This window comes from Leptosomus discolor, chromosome 3 (genome assembly GCF_034619465.1).
Source record: "Leptosomus discolor isolate bLepDis1 chromosome 3, bLepDis1.hap2, whole genome shotgun sequence".
Classification (NCBI taxonomy): Eukaryota; Metazoa; Chordata; class Aves; order Leptosomiformes; family Leptosomidae; genus Leptosomus; species Leptosomus discolor.
The window spans coordinates 54,110,606-54,134,328 of NC_141393.1; the positions used below are offsets into that span (position 1 = coordinate 54,110,606).

General features: G+C 45.0%; 1 protein-coding gene across 1 annotated transcript in view; it reads right to left on the bottom strand.

The window, feature by feature from the left end:
• TRABD2B (TraB domain containing 2B) overlaps positions 1–10,323 on the bottom strand; it is a 291,040-nt gene extending 280,717 nt beyond the window's left edge. The window contains exons 1-2 of the mRNA XM_086463200.1: positions 10,216–10,323; positions 9,190–9,750 (exon numbers count right to left, since the gene is read on the bottom strand). Coding sequence (XP_086319326.1) covers positions 9,190–9,750; positions 10,216–10,323 — 669 coding nt within the window. The remainder of the gene's footprint in view (positions 1–9,189; positions 9,751–10,215) is intronic.
• Positions 10,324–23,723: the final 13,400 nt, after the last annotated feature.

The window sequence follows — 23,723 nt, forward strand, 5'->3', positions numbered from 1 at the left end:
AGAACTGCACTTCAGTTCCCTTGTAACTGTGTACTAATAGAATATCCCAGTTGTTTGAAGGCCAAACCATATTAGAATTGTTTTGGCCGTAACTTGGTACTAGAAATTTCACTTTGTTCAAATCTATGCCTTAGTGAGTTATCTTCTTCAGCAAGAAAATAATGAGCTTTTTTTAAGAATGTTCTTTCTAGCTTTTTCTTGTATTAATCAGGAAAGAAAGTCATTATGAAAAAGAAGGGCTTTCTGTATAGTCAACTCTTACAAAAACAATCATTTTGAGACTCTTTAGCGTACTTGTCCCTCTCTTGCTCCTGTGATACCCCAAAAATAAAGAATTAACTTACCTTGAAAGCAAACTACAAGCTAGCACCTCAGCTGGCTCCCAGTATGTCAGGACCAGCTCTTCACATGGTGATCGGCTTAGCTCTTTTGCAATTAACAGTGCTATGATGATTTTACCAGTGCTTTAGAACCAATGGGACATATTGGGATGTGTCCCATCACACTTCGCTCCTGGAATAACATGAATCTCAATGATTGTTTCTAAAATTGTAAATCAATCACTTGCCAGAAATACAAAGACTTGCAAAAAGCTGGGCATGTTTCTCAAATCACCCTTTTGCCCTCTCCCCTTCTGCTGACTCTGCAAACTCCTATACTGTGAGTATTTTGTCTCACATTTAAATAAATATTCTCCATCACTATTATGCTGTCACCTGCAATAGGAAAAGACTGTAAGAAATCAAAGGAAAACAAAATTTGTGCAGTGGCAGAAAGCATACAGAGAATAATCAGTCTTCACTGTGATTGCTAACAAAAGTGAGGGAGCCTAATGGAGACCTTGGATTTAATACAGTCTCTAAAATACTGAGGGGATATTTTCAAGGCATAGAATCTCCTACTTTAAAGAAATATTTCCCCTGTGTTGCTCGTAAATTGACTTTTATTAAAATGTAAAGAGGTTTGAAAATCACTTGAAGATTTGTTTCCTTTTTCTCATTCCTTAGCTTACAAAGGGGGCCTGATGAATGTCGTTCCACACTATGAAGGCAGCTTCTTCTCTGTTTTATGTATTGGGCATACCTGTGTCTCCCAATGGGTGCCCCAATACAAAAGTTAGGATAGAAGAAGCAAGTTTGATGCAATCTGGGGAAAACGTAAACCATTTAGTGTTATTCCCTTAGTTGTGTTATTACAACCAGCGTGTTGGCTACGACTGAATTACTTGCTTTTATCTGTGCCCATCTCAATGAACTCTTGTGATTTTGCAGGTATACCAAAGCATGAGGAACCTCTGGACCGGAATTCATGTGAAAGGTTTTGTAACTTTCACGTTAACTGACCCTAGGAAAAGAAGAAATCAGAACAAACCTTTTTTTTTTTTTTTTTTTTTTTTTTTTAAACAATCTTTCCTCTATTGGCCACTAGGAGTTTCTGGGAATGGTTCAGAGTTGTCTCAGGCTTGAAGGGACACTCTGGAATGAGTACAAAATATAAGATTTGATTCATACCAGTGGTCTTTCACATCTAACACCATTACCCACCAGCATGGCCTGCAATCCTGATTTTGAAGTAGTCAGTAACAAAACTCCCTTTTGTCATCTGCAAGACTCTTCAACCCTCAGTGTTGTTGCAGCGCCTGGACAGAGGTGATCAGCAGTGGTCTACTGATAATAAATCTAATTACAATATTTCAGGGATGATGATTTCTTCAGACATAACTGGCCTATGGGAGTCTATGTACGATGAGAAATGGGGTGTCCAGGCCTATGTTAAATGATCCTCAAGTGAAAAAACTAGGGTCTTTGATCTCATTCAAACTAAAAATACTTTGTTAATGAGCCTCCTCAAGTCATACAACATCCATCCAAAATGCTGAACATATGGTTTTAATTTACAGTTTTTAGTAACTTTCATTTATATTGTGCTAGAAGTCCTGAAATGACTTGCAGCAGAAGCTCTAAAAATTGGAAACCCAAATGGTAAGGACTGCTGCTGGAATAACTATTGATAAAAGCAGCAGTCATCTATGCCAATTCCTGCTTGAGCTTCTGCTGCAGGTATTAACCATGTCAATTCTAATTCTCTGTGCATTTAAATGACAACTAGATCAAATAAACAATAACAATAACATGAGGCAGCTATATGGTTCTCTTGAACGCCAGAAAAAGCAAATCCATGGAGATGAATGAGACACCATAACTACTAGCTGTTGTGATGGGTACAACCAGTGATGCATTTTAGTTGCATGTCTGTTCCCCCTCTGCTGAGAGTATAGCCTTGTTCCAATTCCAGTCCAAGAATGGAGACACTAGGTTCAAACACTGGTATCTGCAGTTTTAAACTCTGCAGGCACTAGTGCTATTCCTGGTGTCTGAAGTGAGCTGGAAACTGTAATGCTTTATGGGTTACAGAAAGAGTATTAAGCTCACAAATTATTACAACGTTCAGAAAAATGTCTTAGTCACTGCAACGTATAAATAATTTGAGAGGTTCAGAAAGATGTGGAAGTTTTCTGATCAATCCACAGTGCTTTCTGCAGATTTTAAGTCTAGTAGTATCTAGGATCTGAATTGCTTGTCAGCTTGAAAGAGGGATTTGGAAAAGTGTGTGGACACAAGGCAGATCTATTTCTTTGCAAAATAGAGCTCTTCTAACGCTGACTCTTGAAAGTTAAAAAAAAATAAATTCCCAAAACACTGGCTGTTGCTGAAAATCTCCCATTTTTGTGCTAACCTAAACACTGTGCTCTGGAGAAGTCATTTTATAGCCCCTCATCCAAGCATGCAGAGAACCCCTCTAATAGGACTAAAGGATGAAAGAAATCACACGGATTTCACGTGGCTCAAGCAGTAACTCTGTGATTTCTTCTGCCTTTTACCTGTCTCATCAACTTCTAATGACAAAGAGATTAATAAGGGTTTGCAGTGTAAAGCCTAGAACAGGGGAAACCTGTTATTTTACACTATCTCCCTCTGAAGTTCCAAAATATGCTTTGCCAGGAGCGCTGCCACTGATCCCTGTCTCCACAGGAGTGCAAGGTGAATGAGTGCCCTTGCTTAAGATCATTTCTGGCCTTTTCAATACAGGAACCTCTGACTAGCCTGAATGATGTGGGCTAGCTTTATAATGTGGATTGCTACTCGCTAGGGAGCTGAGGGGAGGCTGTTAAAGACCTTCTGAGGACTGTAGGTTGCACTATAGTTGAAGTTGAGGTTTTTAAGGTCAATGGTTCGTTCTGTTTATAAGCAAAGCACTCTGGGCCGGGGACAGGATCCTGACTGCTGTTGCAATCGCATCAGAAACTGACAGCAGATGACAAACAGAGGTAAAATCATCGCTGTGGAAATACCATTTACTGAAGAGGGGGGTATTTTTTTGCACTTACTGGGTGAGCAGCTCAGAGGTGGCAAACTGCTCCAGGAGAGATCCCAGTGATCTGAAAGCAGCGTTAGTGTCTAGGTATGGGGATGGATTTGGGTCATCTGTCCCTCTTCTGACTCCCTTTCCCAAAGCAGAGCTTGGGTAGTGAATCTGCTCCAGGGAGTAAAGTGTGCCCAGGTGCTCCCCGCACCCCTCCCGCTGCAGCAGTACCAAGGCTCCCTGCCGCCAGAACCAGGCATCGCTGGAGCCAAAGGGACCACATTCTGACCTCAACTCACCTCTCACCACAAAGACAGAAAAAAAGGGCACAATTCTGCAATTTTACTTCTATTCATTGGCAACATTCAGCTACCTCAAACACGGTAGGGACTCCCCTGAGTGTCAGTCTTGCTCACCACTGTTTTATGGGGGTTTGTTCCCATTAAAGTGCACCTTAAAAGATGCAATTCTTGCCTAAAAACAATCACAAGTAGCACCCATAATTTTGCAAACAAATCAACCAACAGAGTCCTCTTCAGATCTGAGGCAGGTACACCTGTCTTCAGCTTGGATCTTACCAAGGGAGGTGTGAAGGATCAGAGGGAAAAGAAGGGCTCATCTCTAACCTGTTCTATGAGCACTTATTGCAGTTATATACACAATAAATAGAATTGCCAGCTGCCCCTCAAGCCATAATTAACTGATCGGCTTTTTTCTTAACAGGCATCAAATGCCAGGGTGGGACTTTCATGGGGGCTGAGGTGAAGAAGGAGACAGTAACTGGCTGTGAAGAGGAACATGTACAGTTAGTTAAAGCTATAAAACATCATCTGCTGATCCTTTCCAGTGTTACTGTGACTACTGTAGTTTTAATACCTGCATAGTTTCACCTTCAAAAGTTCCCCTGGTAAAGATGTAAAGCAGCTCCACTAGTATTCAAAGGGAGTTAAAAGGAAGGATTTCTATTTCTGCTATACGAATTTCTACCGCAAGTTTAATTTTATTGGGGGATTTTTTTTTACCCTGCGGTGTGGGCGTGGGGGGTGGGTGAAGGAGGTGATAGTTTAATTAAAGCCAGAAAGCTGAAAACTATGTGCACTATGTGTAACTATGTATAATCAAACTTTTTAACAACATTTCTTTCAACAATATTCAGCAACCAAAAGAGCTGATACTAAGCTATTTTTGATTATTCTTGCCCTTTTCATGAAGCCTGGATTTTTTTAAAAGCAAAAAGCTGTTATTTCTACTAGGCAAAACACGCTTTTCTTCAAAAACTATAATTTTTTAAAAAAAAAAAAACAATATTCCCTCAAACAAAACTACACAGACTGTCAAAAGTCAACTAGCTCTGAAACTGAGCCCTCTAATCTGGTTCGCAAAACTTTGAGCCTGGATCTTTTGTTAGTATAAACAGGCAAACTTCCCTTGAAGTCAGTTATACCGGTCCCTGTCAGCTCTGAGAATCCCACCTTTGTGATCACAGAAATGTTTAATTTGTCAAGGGGACAAGGGAGATGGAATAGCAAGTCCAGGCTGTGGCCCTATCTATATATTACTGTGTCTTACTTTTTTTGCTACTGAAGGTCCAGCTTCAAGATTGCAGATTTGTCAGTGACCAAACATGATGGACCACCCATCGGCCTTTTATTAACTAGCACTTGTTCCCCCTCTAATCCTATCACTAGAGTAATCAAAGCTGCCATGTCCCAGGGTTTGATGGAACAGCAGGACCTGGGAAATGAAGACTGATTTTGTTAACAAAGTCATTCCTGCCCGTTGAATGCTGTCTCATTGGTAGGAAGCAAGGAGACGACGTTTATTTGTGCAGAGAATGAGGCGGCAAAGAAACGAAAGGGGAAGAATGGTGAAGTGTGAAGTTTAATCTGGCATGGTCTAAGGTTTCTTTCTTTGAGGCCGTCTCTGATCCAATCAACACCGGTTTGATATTTAACATCTCCCCCTGCAGTTGAAAATGATACAGGACGGAGAAGACCAAAGTCAGGGCTTCGCAAACCCCGACCGACAGAGGGAGAGAAAAGGGGTGCCGGCGGCTCCCCTCCAGCCTAGCAGCTTCCCTCACAGACAGGTCAGGATGAAGTCAGGCCCTGACACAAAATTCCCCTCACGAACCCGGGGATTCAGGGCATTTGGCACAAGCTGAATGCAGATTATCCCTGAAAAGAACAAGCATGGGATGGGATGCGAGAGGGATTTTATTTCTAACTTGGAGGAAGGGTTATCAACATTGTCTCGGTCTGGGGATCCTGCTGAGAAACAGGATCAAACACAAGCAAGAGCCACCATCCACCTCCCCTGGGCAGAGTGGTTTGGGTAGATGAGCAAGACCTTCCCCTTGCTGACCGTACAGGCTTTTAGCGGGAACGTGATACTGCCCCAGGGCGCTCACGCCTGGGGCTGAGCGGGGGTGCGACCATAGCCCTGGGAGATCGGGGCAGACACAGACAGACCTGAGCAGCTACTGTAGGGAGTCACTATCACCATCCTCCTTATCCCAACAACAGTATTTGTCAGCCTGGGGAGAGCTTTCCACCACAGACTTGCATGAGGGTCCCTAAGAGGAGAGAAAACTTAACCCTCTCCCAAGCTTCAACAAGTCTTCACAGTTTGTCATGGTGCCAGCTGCAGTGCCTCTGCCAGGATCCCAATAAGAGAAGGTCCTGAATACCATCCTCCCACCACCAGCTCTTCTCAGTCCTGGCCCACTTGATTTTGCACTTTCCTGGCCACGCTGTAAATGAGTATCTATGCTGTCAGACAGAAAAGTTGTCTGCTTCCTCTTCTTTCTGTGTCTCTCGGCTCTCTCTGTCCCACCTTCAGTGAAAACCCTGAAACTTCGTATACCAAGGAGTAGTGAAATTTCAACCTGATCTGAATGTCCCTGTTGCCAGGCTCCCAAGCCAGCCTTTTGCTGCGATTCAGACACCTTGCCACCAGCTATGCAACACCCAGGGCCTGGACTCTGTGCGACCAGCAGCTGGCAGAGTCCCAGGGGGAGGAAGGATGCTCCCTCCACAAGCCATGCAGGAAGGCAGCTGGTCAGTGGGAAAGCAGGGCAATGGGTGCGGTGCCAGTTTGGAAAAGAGGCATGAAACACTGAGCAGAGATTTCAGGTGGAGCACAGCATCAAACTACAAAGTTTCTGGGTTTACAACAGAAAACAGTACGCCCTGCTCTACCTGCAAGAGCTGGCTCTCCGGGAAGCAGCTAATTATATGAGCCATCTTAATCTTTTCATCCGGCTAAGACAATCAACATTTCAAAGCCATGCACAGAACGTTTCAAAGATCATTCCTGGTCAAAAATGCAAGTGTATCCGCTTTCTTTCAGAGCAGATCAAAACCAAGTACCATACCGGGACCACTCCTAGATTTCCTCCTCCTCACGGTATCACATTAACAGATTTGGTGCATGTAGTCAGATTAAATATTTGCAGTAGCACAAAGCTGCCTTTGAGGGGAAGAACAAAAAAAAAAAAGGCATTTTTTTCTTTTTCAATTTGCTTAAGGCAAAAATACGGGACTTCGGGGACATGGGAAACATAAGCATTGACACGATTCAGCAAGGCACAGTTTTAAAACCTGAATTCCAAATGCAGAAATGACGTGCAGTATTCCTGTAACAGTAATGCTGGAAACAGGTAAAAACTGCTGATGTCCTTAGCAGATTTGGGACTGTAATTTATCACAGATGTTCCATCAAACTGTGCAAACACCCTACAAGACAAAAGCTGCTCAATTTCTCATTTCCATTTTAGTGTGTTTTAATTACATATTGCTTAATGAAGGCTCCAAGACCTGAAATTGGAAGACAAAACCTAGCAATAGCAAACCACTCCATTAAATTAGCACAGTAATACAGCAAGCAGTAGGACTGCCAGACGGTGTGATAACATTACAAATTACTATTGTTAAACAACTAGCCAGGTGTCAGGATGCATGAAATCTAGAGGAAGCAAGAACATAAATATCTGGTTTGTTTTGTTTAATTTTGTCTCATGTTGTTCTGGTGGCCTCGTTCCCAGAAAAACCTTCAATCTAGGAAAAATCCTCCCCAATACTGATCTATTTTAGCAGCAATGTCAATGCTCTGTAATAATTAAAATGTAATATATTTTTTTAATCAGCACAAATGATTTTGTGCACAAATTATTTTTTTGCATAAATGATTGTCCTTTACTTGCCAACAGCAGTAATACCTCTGCTGTTCTTTTTTATGTTACTATTGTAGCAAAAAGAAGGCGAAATTTTTGCTTCTATTTAAAATACAGTGAACGAGAGAAAAACAGCATAATAGTAAGAGCAGCAGTGAGTTTTGTACTCTGTCCCTTTTCCTTCCTTTGTCACTCGCTCGCTCTCTAAAAAGAAAAAAATGTAATATGATTCACATTTAAAAGGCTTCCAAGTGGTACATTTTTAACCAAGTGCTTTCATGTACTTGATTATAACTGCCATTTTGACTTAATACAACCAAATGCTATGGGATGTCTGGAATGGTTAATTATTTTTACCTCACCTTAAAGAAGGGGTTCAATAGAGAGGATAGGCACTTAAACCTTTCAAACAGAACAGGGTAAAACGAATTCCTTCTTTTGCATGTGCATTAATTAATGCAAAGGTCCTGATGGGCTTTCTTTTCATTATTGTGATAAACAAGAAAACCCCTCCAAAAGCAAATGCAACAATCTCCTCTTCTTGAAGGCTGTATAAGGAGTTAGACTTCTAGCTGAAATATCTGATGAACCAATGTTAGTGAAAGCCAGACTTTTCCCTCTTAAAACAGTTCCCACTAGACTTCAGGGGAGAAGGGGGTGAAGGCACTCTAAGGACATTTTAATCACACCAAAGATCAGTCCTTTAATCCTTATTCCCACATCACCAAGAATATTTATGCTCAAACTAGGACAGTAAAATGAAGCTGGAAACAGGCTGATCAAACGCCAATGACGAAAAGCGGGTTAAAAACAAAATATCATAGCAGTAATTGACACCACCTTAAACTTCTTCTGGTTTATTTGTTTTCTTCCACAAACGTTCATTGCCTGAATTTCTACTAAATCTGATTTCATATAAACAGTTTCACAAAGCAAATAGCTTTCAATAGCTGTGACTGTGCTCCTGATTAATCCACTGAAATGAAATGGATCGCATGGCTTAGTATTTGGTTGTTTAAAGCTAAATCCACTGAAAGAATTCTGGAATTCAGTTACACCAATAACTTTTGTTTCTTAATCTACATTCTTTCCTTTTTGCTGAACTTTACCTGTTATAAAACAAAAAAAAATGCATGCAGATTGCACACTTAATTTCCCCCAGTACATGAGGGCAGCGTCAGCCAGTTTGTTTTGACCTGCAGTGACTACTGAAAAGATGACCGACAGTTTGCACGTACTTAAATCTCTTTGAACAATGTAGAAATTTCTTTTTCCATTGTTCACGCTTCATCCTCTTCCTGACAAGTACCACAGAGCTGCTTTACTTAAAAACAAACAAACAAAATAAAGCACTTTTTACCCAGCTCTGGGACAGGACGTGAGGCGTGGAAGTATCCCTCACAAGTGGCAAGCTAGTGGACACACACATTCACACCCTGGACATTTGCCTCTCAAACAAATAATACACGGTAAACGTGCAGCACGGATCGGCGCAATGGAGAATGAGCCACCTGACACACAGACTGTTGAGGCCTGCAAGTGACCCACCCCAGTGCAACACACTTGGGGCTCATCCCCATAAACCGACCAAAACACAATGAGAACGGCCCCCACCTCCTGGGACAAGCCGTGAGGCCCAGGAACCTCCTTACCTGGGAGAAGTTGAGCCCGTTCAGCGGGTGACACTGCTCCTCCACCCTCTCCACCGCACCAGTCTTCTTCTTCATCCTCTCGGCCTCCTGTGCGAGGTAGAGATCAAGCACCGGCACCCCCCTGGAGCGGATGTCCGTCTCCGTCAAGGAGTTCACCATGAGCATCACCCAGACGGGCCTCTTGCGCTCCCAGTTGCCGGCGATGGCATTGAAGAGGTAGTCGGCGTAGAGCCCTTTGCCCCGCTGGTCTGGGGTCATCCAGTGGGGCAGCATCAGCTTGATGTAGTCCAGGTGGCGTTTGAGGCGATGGTACAGCTCCCGGGGCAGAACATCCTGCAGGTTCTCCCCGTGGGGCAGCATCTGGCAGCTGGCCAGCCCCGAGATGGTGTAGGGGTCGGTGAGGTCCAGCTCAAAGTAGACACTGGAGCTGGCGTGGAAGGCAGCCTTGGAGTTGTTGGGGATGAAGTCCCACACTCGCGTGTAGGGCACGTGGATGGTGCCGAAGAGATAGGCTGGGGGGTCGCGGCGGATGGTCCAGAGGAAGGAGTTGAGCTCTCCTTGCTGCGGGGAGGACAGTGGGGGCTGCTCAGTGGCGGAGGGGCAGAGGGGCAGGAGACAGCCCGCGGTTTAATGCCACCCTCGGGGTTGCCTGCAGGCAAGGAGGCGCTGGGGTCTCATCTCCCCGCACAAACCCCATCCACGGGCAACGAAGGGGCCCGCGTAGGGGCAATCCCGCGGTGACCCCCGCTCTCCCCCGCGGGCGCCCACCCGGCCGCCACATCCCGCCGGCCCCGTGCCCGCCCGAGGCCCCCTCCGCGCCGGGGGACGCGCGGGGCAGCGCCACACCTGCGGGGCCACGCGCGCCCGCCTGACCCGCGCACACACGCACCGGGGAGGGGGGTTCCTCCCCTCCCGTCGCGCCCCCCACCCCCGCCAGCCCCGCGGCTCCCGCGGAGTGCCGCGGCCAGCCGCGCATCCCCGAACGGCCGCGCCCCCCCCGGCCCGGCCCGGCCCGGCCCGGCTCACCGAGCGGGGAAGGTCGCACTGCCCCGTGTCCATCTGCTCCCGCCGGGCCGCGGCGTCGGGCAGGAACCCCCCGAAGACGAAGCAGATCAGCGTCAGGTTGAGTTGCATCCCGCTTCCTCTCGCTCTCCTCTCTCTCCTTCCCAGATGAGCCTTTTTGGATTTCTAGGATCTTTTTTTTTTTTTCCCTCCCCCTCCTCCTGCTCTTCCCCCTTTTTTTTTTTTTTTTTGGCCTTTTTTTTTTTTTTTTTTTTTATTCAAACAAACTTTGCCAGTCCCATCTGCATCTGACAAGTGCAGGGGGAAGGACTGGCCGCCCCCACCCTCCCATGCTTTCCCCCCTCCCGCCCTTTCCCACCCCCACCCCCTCTGGCTCCGGACTTGTCAGAGGCGCTGGATGCTTTGGGGAGGACGGTTCTCATCGCCAGCCTCCGCCATGCTTTGATTTTGCAGACCGGAGAAGCTCCCTTCCCGCCCCGCCGGTTCGGGAAGAGGTTGGGGGGGGGGGGGGGGGGGGCGGGGAGCGAATAGCCAGAAAATAAAAGAGTAAAAAAATAAGAATTTTTTTTTTTTCAGTTCGGCGGCCAAGAGGGGTTCCAGGGGCGCCCTGGGCGAGGCGGGCGCGGCTCCGCGGGGCGGCGGCGCACACCGCGCCGGGGAAGCCGAACTCCCGCTCCGGCGGAAAGTTTCGCGCAGCCGCCCGGGCCCGCCCGGGCCCGCCCGCGCCTCCCGCCGCCGCCAGGGGCCGCCGCCAGGGGGCGATCGCGCCCCAGCGCAGCTGCGCGGCGGCCGCGGCTGAAGGGCGGCGGGATTCCCGCCTCGCCCGCGAGCCGCGGCGGCACCTGCGTGGCGCTTCCCTCGTTTTAAACACAAAAAATCAGGAAATGGAAAAGTTTCGACATTCCCGCGCTCAAAAAATGTGACAAAATCGCACAGTCAGGGCTTGCCCTGGGAAGGAACTGAGAGCAGCCGGCTCCTGAGGGGATGCCCAGAGGCGCCCCCCTCAGCCCTCCGCCGGGTGCTCTGACCGCGCTCGGCTCCCAGGCGTGAGGCGACATGTCCTCACAGGCACCACCTTCCCCGGCCCCTTCCAAACCAGGGGCAGCGGGACCTTGCTGAACGCCGGGGTGGAGGGCAGGTGAAGGACGTGGGCCCCTACATGGCGCTGGCAGCACCGTACCCTGTGCCTCAGCTATCCTCGCAGGTGTGGCTGCCCCAGGAGGATGCCCTGCCTCCTTAGCCTCACAGGAGGATGGAAGGAAACCTCTCTCTGTGTATTTTCAAAACATGCATCTGTTCCACTCGCACCGTTAGCTATCCAGCTTCCACTTGGACCAAAAAGCCTCTGGAGGAAGCACTTTCCTCCAACAAGACCTGAGCTGGTTCTTGCTGACAGAAGCACATGCAGGATCCCTGAGGGTCTGGAGCTTTCTTTGGAGGCGATCCAGCAACTGCAGCTCAAGCCTCCTCCCAAATGTCCATCTTTGTTAAAGCTGCGGAGTTTCAGAGCAGAGGACGGGCTGAGAATGCCTGTTGCCACCATTTGCAGAACTCCTGCCTCTGGATACATTAAGGGCAGCGATGCGGGTCAGGGTGCCGGACATAGCCCCTTCCCCCTGCAGGAGATGGCCCAGCCCCGATGTGCTGGTGGCCCCGGGTGTCTCTGCCACCTGGGCTGCTGTATGCAGTGCACACAGCAGAGCAGGTCTGGATGCCGATCTTTCCACCACCTGCACGACTGCGAACCTTTTCCAAAACTGGCAAGTTCCTTACTGTATTGAGAAGAATCGAAACTACCGAAGTATGCCTGATGAAATACAGTAATTAGTATTATGAGGCGGGGTCCTTTCTCTGGCAAAACTCATGGTGGAACCAGCAGGGTTTTGGCAAGGATGGTGGCAGACGCGGCCCTAGCTGGCTATAAACATGGCTTCCCGACAGCCCTATGGAGACTGAGAGGGACACCACTTGCTGTGGTTACTGATGAACAAATGCAGCTATTCAACTGAAGGGGCTTTTGAACCACTGTGTGTGCATCCCGTGGATCCCATGGACTCTTCTGGCCTCCAGAGGCAGGAGAACATTCTCCTAACCATGGTCAGGACCAGCGACTTCTTTCTAAGTGAGGATTCTCGTCGGCTTCTCTCTCCTCTTCTCCCAGACATTGTAGCCAGGTAAAAATCATGCGAAGGAGCAGGGGATTGATTTTCCTCATGGTATTTCTAGTTCTGGCAAAGAAATATTTAATTTTCTGGTTCTACCTTGAGGGTTAAGGTTCAGATAAGGGAAAGACACAAAGGGACAGAAAAAGGCAGAAGGTTTTTTAACCCATAAGGTGTCCCATCACTGTGGCACAGGATGGTCCAGTGAGACAACTGAGTCATGGCCGCACTGGGAGCTGGTGGCCTGGAGTTACCCATGGCCCTGTGCTGTTTGGATACGGGGTGGCAGCAGGTGGGTGTGCGCTGCTTTGTAGGCGCTGAGCTCCCATGTGCCCTCCCTGCCCCGTCTGCCCTCAGGGACACGACAATGGGGCCTCTCAGCTTGCCTCCCCAGCATTGCCAGTGTGATGACACAGCCCTGTAAGGATGGGGAGGGCAGGGCCTGGCTGCACGTGCCCACACCATCTCTATCTCTTGAGCAGCCCCACCTTTCTCACAAACATGCCTCAGCACTTACTCCCAGCCCACCCACAAGTGTGCAGGGTGCTGGACAGTCACCATAGGTGGCTGTGCCCCGACTTGAAATGAAGTCCAGAGCAGGAAGGGTTGTGCAGTCCGTGTCCCAGCAGATGTGATACCACAAGGGCTAAGTCCAGTCACAACGCAGTATCCTGTTGTTTTTCTCTAAGCTGCCACAAACCATTCAAAGGCTACAGGCTTGGTGCTGTCGTGACACTGTAGCGTGGAGGTCTGCTGCATTTGTTCACAGCAGGACCAAGCTGCATCCTTGTGTTCAGCAAGTGCCACTTCCAAAGTGGCATGGCTGCGTTTGCCTGGCTTAGTGGCTTTGACTTGGTCCACCCTTTTTCTAGCTCTTTCCTAAATCTCTTCCAAAGTAGTGAAAGAACAGAGAGGCCTTGTCAGAAGGCTGGTAGGGACACCTCCAGTGACATGGCCCAACACCTCATACACTGGAGAAGACTCCTGGGAGGTCTGTAAGGAGATGTGAGGCCCTATTCAGTCACGAGTGCTGTGTTGTGAGGTAGGGCAATTACCCTCATCGATGGCATACATATCAAAGCACCCAGGGCAAGAATAAACAAACATCTTTGGCACTGTGCTCATCTTCCACTAGCCAAAAGGCAGGTGTAGGGGGGGCGTATAGCAAGTTTTCCAGCCATTTCCCTGAACTCAGCCCTGATGTTGCAAGAACTGCCTAGCTGTGAAAACAGAGCCTCGCCTTGATTTATGCCGCTTGTGAGTAAGATGACTAAGAAGAAGAAGGGGGGGAAAAAAAGATTTTAAAAAAAAAAAAAAAAAAGAGCAGAACAGGAACAGAAATCCCAGTGGGAGCGTGATGCGGGTGTGTACCGGTTTGGTGGGACAGTCAGGTTGGGGAAACTGCAGCCAGAGCTGCAGGCAATAGGAAGAGGAGACCACATGATGTGTATGACGATGTTCCACCTAAGATACAAAAGCATGCCACAAGCTTTTATGAAGACAACTTGTTGGTAACAGCAAGGGAAATTAATTCTTTTGTGTAATTGTAACATTTTTTTCCCTTCAGATGAGTTCCATATGTCCTTGTGATTTTTTTTCCTTTAAACACAGCAGTTTAGAACGAATCTTAAGCAACATTTAGCCTGCTTCTAAAGTAAATATTTACAAAAACGTTAAATAATGGTTTTGATCTTTGGAACGTGTGTATTGCTCCCTACCTGCTACTGTTTTGTGCCTATCTGGAGTAATAGAGAAGCTTTGTTATAAACCCCAAGACTGTAAAAGCAGTATAACAATGTGAGTAGCAGTAATCAGATGGGAAATACTGACTATTAAAAACTGTGAAAAGATAAGAGGGATAAACTGCAAAGGGAAGGTTACGCTCTTTTGTTTTAACAAATTTCAAGAAGTCTAATGGGGAAATAGGCTTTTAATCTTACAAAAGCTGGATTGGTTTTTGGAATCATGGTAGTGTTAGGTGATATTTATGTCATGGATCATCTTCAAAGAGCTTTACTAAATAAATATTAACCATTTCACCGAGCACTTAAAGGGAACCACTTCAGGGGTGCGGTGAGGCAACAACTTAACAAGTAAGTTGTACTAAGACAGGAAGTGAGGCCAGATTCAATAAGGAGTCCATGTGGGTACAAAAAATATTTGTGAAAGCTTTAACAATATCTTTAATGAGGCAAAACAAAACCCTGTGGGATAGGGGGCAGATTTCTTTGTTAATGAGAAGCTGGCACTGGAACTTGTAATTACAGTGTGTTTCCAACAGGTAAAGAAGATTATTACATCTGAGAGGAAACAGCTTGTGACGGATCAGTATTTGCATGCAGGGAAGCGTAACACTTTTATCAGAACATGCTCCTTACTGGGCTAACTACCCTTTTGTCTCTTCCTCTCCTCCCACCTTCCTCCTGGGAAAAATAGCATATTGCTGACCTGTGCTCCTGTCTCTGCCATGGTGTACTTTTCCCTTTCTCTGCCATGATGTACTTTCTTTTGAAGAATTTCAAAGCACACGATGGATTTCAGTCTCTGCTTTTCGTATGCCTTTCCTGTAACAAGGAACAATGGCTGACCCACTGACTCTCCCAAAAGCTGTCCTGTGTCAAAACTGGAAGAGTAAGAAGCCAGCTTTTCATTTTTCCAGGAATGAAGCTGAAGATGTCTTCTGCTCCTGCCAGAGATGGCAGATGAGATTCAATCTTTTTGTGTGCTCGATCATGGAATAATTTATGTTGGAAGGGACTTCATGAGGTCTCTGGTCCAACCACCCTCACTCTGGGCAGGGTTAACGTCAATGTTAGATCAGGTTGCTCAGATTCAATTAAGGATCCTAATTAGATTTCTCTGCTGTCTTATGCACAGGTGGCATTATATGTAGCTGTCCTGGACTCAGAAAGTACTAAGCCTGAAGCAGTTGCATTGCTAGCTATCATGCCATGACTTGTTATTTGCCATGACACCTGTGCTGTGCTGTGTCTAGCAAATACAGATTTTCCTGCAGAAGACTGTTTTTGATGTTAGCAGTTATATTCACATATAGCATCATTGTTCAGTCGTGCAATTCATGATTTGAAAGATGCATTTGTCAGAGAAACAAGCCTCTACTGCCTAAGGCTGTCACACTGAAACTGCTGTATTGTCGTGACTGTTAATGTTTCACGCCATTTTTCCCTGTGTGCTGCAACCAATGTGATGTAGTCACTGTAGTCAGTCTTCTGTTTCCTTGCCGGTTTGTTCTCCTATGTCCAATTCAGTGACTTTGGTCTCAGCGTTCCAGAAACCACGAATCTAGTTCTTGAAGAAAATCCCCTCTCCATCCTAACATCCTCCCTTCTAAGGACGAGGTATGAATTTTGCAGACCAACCAGCATTAAAAGCTTGTGTTACATTTTGCAAAGTCTCACCTTGTGCTGTGGCCTCTGCAATGACAGACCACATCCTGCCGGAGACTAGGCGTGTAAATACGCTGAAGAAAACCTTTCCCAGTGTCAGACTCTGGTATGCATTCTCCCTCTGTATAAAGTTTAGTCTGCGCTTCTGTATGTATATAATATTACATATGCACACACCTAGGAAGGTGTATGTATGTATCTATGCTTGTGTTTATATATATTAGTCTGTTTATATATACATATATATATATATATACATGCATACACACACACAAAATGATGGGATCAGTGAGTGCTATTAATGCTCTATTATGCTTTTCAGTTCTTTTTCCTGTCCTCTCAGAGATATTCTGGATTTGAGCCCATGGGGGCAGAAGCCTGTCCTTCTCTGCTGTGCTTCTACTGCAAGTGTGGTGGACCCTGTCTTTTCAAGATCTTCTGTCTGCAACTTCAGCACAACATTACTGTTCCATTCCTAAAACATATTAAATCAGAGAGATGGTCTGAAAGGTCTGAAAGCAACTCAGCCACCTGAGCAGGAGTAATCTCCCTGCTGCCTAGCAAAGGCTGTAGCTTTCTTTAGCACAATTGATTACCTCCTTGAGGCCTCATAAGCAGAGAGATTTCTTCCTCTTCAGCATAGCTCAGTGTGCAGTTCCAGAAGCTCCACTTAATTTCACGAACAGTTCAAACCCCTTTCATATTTGAAGAATGATTGGGAGTTCAGCTGCTTGAGAGTCCTCTCAATGTTCCACTCTTTTTTGTCATTCCCTATGTTTTCTTTTCCTGGTTTCTAGATTGCCATTGGTTTCTACAAGCTAGGTATCATATTATGTTCATTGGCATTTATTAATGGGAAACCTGAGAGGGGTTTTGTAAGTGGGATGAGGCTTTATTATGAAACGGCTAAACCAGCCTTCCAAGACAGCACTTCTGAAAGAGGACTCTATGCATGACTGTCTTTCTCCTAACCTGGAGCAGAATATTCCAAGCAAATGCAGTAACTCGGCACATACGTCTGAAGTAGCTGATTTACCAACAGCATTCCTATTCCAGGGGCTTTGAACACACATAATAGACATGCAAAATGTGCCAATATTTTTGTAATTTGGTTTAAAAACTGCTGCTTTTTTTCCTTTGGAGCTGGTAGAATATGGCTTACATTTGGGGTGTGTGTGTGGGCCTGCTCTTTATTAAACTCATGGTCCTTTTTTCCAGTAACCACTTCAGTGCTGTGAATCAACATAACTGGCTCAGAAAAACACCATCTGTCAATTGGATAAACAAAAGTCTAGTTAGCTGGAAGTTTAATAGATCACAAACTCTCACCAAGTCCATTTTTATGTTAATAAATTCCACCATGGAATATTTTCTGATGTCACATGGCAAAAGTGCCCTGAATAAATAGCAGCTGAAGCATTTTCCATTATTTATCTCAGTGTTTTGTGCGCTTAACAATAGAAATTGGCCAGAGTCTGAACTTCCCTAATCTCAAAGTGCCATATGGGTCTGTATGTTGCGTTTCATGATTCTTAGACAAGTAGGTTTAGAAGGGATCTCATCTAGCCTGACCAGAGCTGGGTCAGATGGACCTCCACCATCCCAACCAGCCATCCATCTCACCTAGGAGTGGGGGCTGGGGCTAACACTCAGTGATAACCACTGACTGCATTTCATCCCTCCTGTGCCCAAATTATTCTTTCCCATGTTATTCTTGGGTAGTGCTATGGTGCAATATGTCTCATCTACCGCCTGTGCTTGTAAAGACCACCTCTGAAAGTCAGCTATTTCTTTCCCTGCCAATCTAGTCTGTTTTTAAAAATTCCTGTGGTAGAGATTTAATGCATCAGCAAGGATAGCTCAGGTGATTCCTTCATGTTCTGTCTCCCTTTTTCTGAGCTGAAGATTGGGCCTACAGGTGGATTCTGGGCAAGTTCTTCCAACAGTAGCATTTTACCTTTCTGAGCTGTGGAGTTTGTCAGAGATGGTCTAGGTGATTTCCCCATGAAGGTAATTAGGCTCTTCAGCTGCCAAGTTCCACTAGGAAGCTTTTGTGTCTTCAGAGAAGGGTCAATCAGACTCCCTGCTTTTCAAATCAAGCACAGGTAACACTTCCAAGAGTATACTCAGGTCCAAGATCCTTCCTGAGACTATGGTCAAGACCGTACCAGTTTACCAGTTAGTATAGAAAAGAGTGATATTGCCTGGCTGCTTTTTGTGTGGCCACTAGATGCCTTTTTGGTTCTGGTCGTCTGCATACCGGTTTTTAATAGTAGTCCAGAACAAAGAGTACTCTTACTCCTCTGGATCTGTATGCAAATGCTTGATGAGACCTTCCAAGTCATCCTAAGTCCATTAAAAAGGGTGAACAACAGATTTGCCTAAGAAGTTATAAAATCAGAGAGGAGATCACTAGAGTAAGGAGGAGGACTTTGCTTTAGGCAGAACTACTAGTGTTGCTGAGAGACTCCAAGGCTGGAAGTTTATGCCAGCCCTGCAGCAGTGCTTTGGCAGAGTCATCAAGGGGATGGTATTTTCTCTTGTTGTCAACACCACCTGTGGCAATATTTCCTGATAAATGGTCTACTAGGGCTGCTGCAGCAAGTATGCGCTACCCTCTCCGTACACAGTCTTCTAGTGCACCTGCTGCAGGAGAAATTTGGCTGCCTCCCTTTATGAGAAAACCTGATGGTGGTTGTTAGAAGGGGATCCTACCCCTCTCCATGCTGTATCCCTTGTCCTCTTCCACAGGAGGAAAATTACAGGGAACTTTTTCAATACCTGTAATTTTCTTGTAACACTGCCAGTCCTCTCTCTGTCCAAATCACCAAACATGATTTTGCTCTATTTTTAGGAAGCCTCAGGTGAGGAGCAGGATGTACGTATGTTGTAAACCCCCACACGTAGTCTGGAGTCCTGCTTGTTTCTTTCTGTTCCCTGGAAAGAACTTCTGCTGGTTTGAGTAAAACATGTAAATGTACTTAATCGCGTGAAAGATGCTTTAACATTTCAGATTATAGCAATCTTCCCCTTTCCTTCCTTCTGTGCAACTCGAAGTGGCTTATATATTTGAGATCCAGCTGTACATGCTTGGATCTGTGATACTCAGTTTGTACTTTGAAGCTACTCCTGCCCTGAAATCACACTGTGGATGTCCATTAAAGACTGTAGGGAAGGATTAATCAAATAAAACCTGATGCTATGCTATGCTGAAGCGCAACACAACTTACCTGTCTCTTCTTACATATCTTCTGATTATTGCAGAACTGTAAAACTCTTCTCTTGTTTCTTTGAAGCAGATTTTACAATAGCCCCAGTAATCTTTTTGCACTTGAGAAAAAGCAAACCTTTCACACTCTTGCAAGTCCCAAAAATGCCTACAAGGGCTCCTCTGCTGAGCTCTGTCCTTACGAGTATCAAATATTAGCTGTGAACTGGGAGGCTGTGGCCGGGTCATCTTTTATCTGTGTGGTAGAATCTAACATCAGTTTATCACAGAAGTTACTATTTTCAGGGGTTTTTTCGGTGTTCTCTTTTTTTCAAAACATTTTCAGCAGACCAAGAGAAAATACTGTCTGTTTTGAAAGTGTGTTTATAGTGTACCATTGGTCCCAATTTGTGTCTAATCACTTTTAGTCTGCCTGCATGAGGAGTTAGGCTAGTCTCTCCTGTTGTTAGCATTGGTCACGTGGACAGCACCAAGAAAGCCAGGAAAAAGGAACAGAATAAGCCAAGTGTCATAATTTGGCCAGAAGAATGAGCTCTCCCCACTTTTTCAGAAACTAGCTTTGCTTTCATATGAAAGTAGAACTTGCAGGCAATGTAAAATCTGAGCTATGCTTTCTAAGCACATCCTTTTGTGGAATCTCTATCTATCTCAAAGGTCTTTTCCAACCTGAATGATTCTATGATTCTATAAATGCCTAGCCCTATGATGATAGCTGTTCTACAAACATGAAAGAAAAGGATGGATTATGTTTGTATTTTTTTCAAGAGCAGAGAAATATAGCCACAATAAACCTACAAGTTTGCAGGGTGAAGTAAGAAAGAGACTTTCTTTTCGGAAGCAAAAAGTTACGACTGTTTGAATCTCACTGGGGTGATGTTCATTGGGCTCATCAGTCATAATTTTTGCTGTTGTTGCTAACTTACACATGGACACAGAAACTGCCTTTCATGGATGAAAAATGTCTTGCTTATCCACAAGCCCTGCAGAAATAAACATTATTTTATATGTATGTACTGCTGGCAGTGAGGATTTTATTTTTCATGCTGTGTGCCAAGCTTTCATTAGTCAAAGTGTGAAAAATCCCATTTGCTGTGTTTTGGAGAGTTCATGTTGGAAGCATTTAGAGAGCAATTCACTGATCTTTCAATCACTGGAGAATGGATCACCCTGGGAGCTGGCCAGCCACAAGGGACTCAGGAGCTGTACTTTAATCCTCACCCTTTGCTTGACTTTGGGCAAATTGCTTCATCTGTCCACATCTTGGATCCCTAATGACAAGGATCAGGCTTTCAAGTCATAAATTTGTTCAGTAGAATAAACTTACTATATCTTAGATACTAGTATGGTGGTAGCCACACGGTCAGACTCTTCAAGCTAGATAAGCTTGATAAATGGAGGCAAGTCTGGATCTGAACATGCGTTTTGGAGAAGCTCCAGAGCACAAACAGCGTGAATCCTTGATTTCACTCTACACCATCACACAAACCAAGTGCATTTTTCAGCGCACTTGGATCCCTTCTCCTGCTGAAGTCCAGATGCTAGTCTCTTCATCCCAAGTCTACCTCATTTGGGGGCTGATACAGGGAGATAAGATCACTGCAGTGTCTTCTCTAGATGAGATTGCTGTGGAGACAGTAAAGGATCATGGAACAAGTAGAGCTGCTCGGGGAATGGCTTTGGCTTGATGGATTTAACTCCGTGAAGCTGTGTATGAACCACAAATACGTAAACTGAACATGAGTTTGAGGTGCTGTTCCTACCTGTGCCGATGAGTTGTCTCTGCTGTCACTGTTCCTCTGTGTAAAATAGGAAGAGCGTAAGAGCCAACATGAGTAAGATCAAACCCTCTGCTTATTCAGATGGAAAGTATTGGTTAAGTCCCCAGGGTTCTGTGAACTAAATGAAGGAGTTTGCTTGCTTTCTTAGAAATGGTGTTGCCAAGTTCTGGACAGAATTTACGGAACAAATCTTTTGGCATTGTGATTCATTGCAAAGGAGACCTAAGTTTATCAACTGAATTATAGATGATGGAGCCTTACATCAATTCTTTAAGTGTCCTTTTTGGCTTCTTTTTGTGTTCACTCTCTGCCCTCGTCAAGATGCCCAATGAAAGACAAATCCATTTTCAACCCCTTTAGAGGCACTGACAATAAAGCAAATGAAATATTCTCATTTCTGAGTAGTAAATTTATAGCAGGCAATAACAAAACCATGAGAATTTATATGTCCTTTTGCCAAAGAAAGCAAGGATTTGAATCCATACACTGAAAAATACACACATATCTCTTCCCATGTTTAAGGAGCTGTGGGAAATCCATTTTTTTTAAGTGAAATGAGTGACAAGTATCCCAAATCACCTATGACCCTCCTTTTAAAGCCTGAGTGTCATCAGAAGGTTCAAACTTTATTAAGGGATTCTTATGCCTTTAGCTACCTGACATATCTAAGGGGATGAAGGTATGAGAAGAATGAAGGCATCATACCATCAAACAGCCAAGCTTCCCATTATCCATGCATGGGACAATGTGACTCGAGGCTCAGTGTCAGTGTCTGCCCACTAAGATAAGGACTAGAAAGCTTACCAGATCCTCCCATGAAGCAGCCGTGGAAGATGGTAAGATGCTTCCTTTGAACTGAAGCGACATACATCAGTGTTCCTAAAACCAAACTGCACCTTGTCTCCTGCAACATCTGTTCATTATCTTTTGATAGTTGGCAGCTTGCTGCCCTTCTCTTAGCTGACTCCCCACACAAGGCAAAGTGTTATCCTTCCAGTAAGCTGAATGTTCACTGGCTAACCACTCTGCTGGGTTTCTCTTACTCCTCTCATTCTCTTTGGTTTCTTCTCTTGTGCTTTGGTCATGTTGGTAGGAGAATAAATGAGACGTCAGTATCAAACCAGCTTGGACCCCACTGAGATTTCCTCCTCCCATCTGGGATTTGACCTTTCTGTTCTGAGAAACCTCTTGAGAATGACTAGCTACCACAGGGTCTTGTTTGCTCAGACAGTTCAGGTCTCCATGGCTCAGTGGTTAAGAGAATCTACCAGATCTCTAGATGGGCATTTCCTGGGTTTCCTACTACTAGTGCACAGTTGGGGTTCGTGTCTCTTGCAGAGCTTGCTTTAGTATTTTTGGCAAATCTCACCATGTCCTCACCAGTCCTCATTTGGCTACGCATGTGGAAGTCTTCAGACATGTCTGCAGTCGGATGCTAGACGTGTTTTCAATCAACACAATTCAGTTTTAAATTATAGCTGTAGGAGCTTTTCAGGCTGTGCTGACAAGCCTGGTCCTTAAAAAACAAAACAAAACAAAAAAAACCCCAAGCTCCAAACCAATGTGCTTTGGGGACAAGAAAGGAGGGAAAGTGACATCCATTCTGGGAAGGAAGAAGCAAGAATAACAAAATCTGACACCCTGGTCTGTGTTTGCTCTAATGATGCATCTCCATGTGCTTTGTGTCCTTTGGTAACACTGCCCTTTCCGTGCCACGTCGTGGATCGTCAGATGAGGAAGCTTGGCCCAAAATAAACGTCAGGCTGCTTTTCATCTCAGGGATTTGTTTGTGCCAAGTGAACAAAGTGACTTCTTTGTGGCTGTTTGCATTTGTCGTTCCAAGTTGTCTGAGCACTAGGTTATAAATACACACCACCAATTGATAGCCTCAATATGTCCAGTCGGACAAGCTTTGCGTGCTGGCAAGAAAAGGATTTGGCTTGCCTTAATTATTTTTGTTGTAATACTTTTTTAAATGTTTGATATAAATCAAAGATACTGTAAATACAGCTCAGGAGGAGGGGCTTCCTTCCTTACCCATTTTGTAGACTGGGTTTCTGACCAGTAATTTTAGCTAAATTGTCTGTTTCAAATTTATATTCCTTACAGTCATGTAAAGAGCTGCTGTCAAGTTATGTGTGTAGTTTAATGTCATCAACATTTTTGAATTGTTTTTAATGCAGAAATAAAACGAAGTCAGAATTTTATCAACTTACCTCCTCTTAGAGGAGATGCAAGGTATGAGAGGAACGTAAGAGGCTGAGTTCTTCTGAGCTCTGCCTTAAGACTGCTAATGGTAAGCCAAGACCCCGCTGTCCTGGGCCCATGACAAGGAGGCCCATTAATCAGCAGCAACTCTGAGCAGTCTGAGCTAAACCCTGAGTCTTGGGCACTGTTAGCCAAATCCTCACTGCTTCATTGGGGAATGTTCAACTTTCTAGACTTGATTTTTTTCCATGCCCATCCCCAGCCCCCAACACTGAAAAACAATGCTAGTGAAAAATGCCTCTTTGGGAATTTAATTTGTATGGAAAACATTTTAATTTTGTATCCAGATCTTCCAGTCTGTGTAGGGTTTTTCCATTTGCTTTCAGCGAAGACTATTTTTCACTATTTTTCTCATCCAAAATTCTTACTAAGAAGCTGAATGCTTTTACCAAAAATGGGTATCTTTTCCTTCCCCTTCACCCTGTCCTCCATTCACAATATTCCCCAGTCCCCTGAAAACAAGCTAATTGAAAGAAAGCACATTTCTTTTTAAAATTTCCCATGGAAATGATTTTGTTGTGGTTAATGTCTGCTTTGTGTCTCTTCTGTCTGGGGCTGGAAGAAAATTCCTTGAAAACATTATCAGCCAGTGCATTTCTACAGCCCAAGTGAGGTTCTAAACATCTCGTTTATTCGTTTAGATGATAATCCTGTAACCATAATTGTG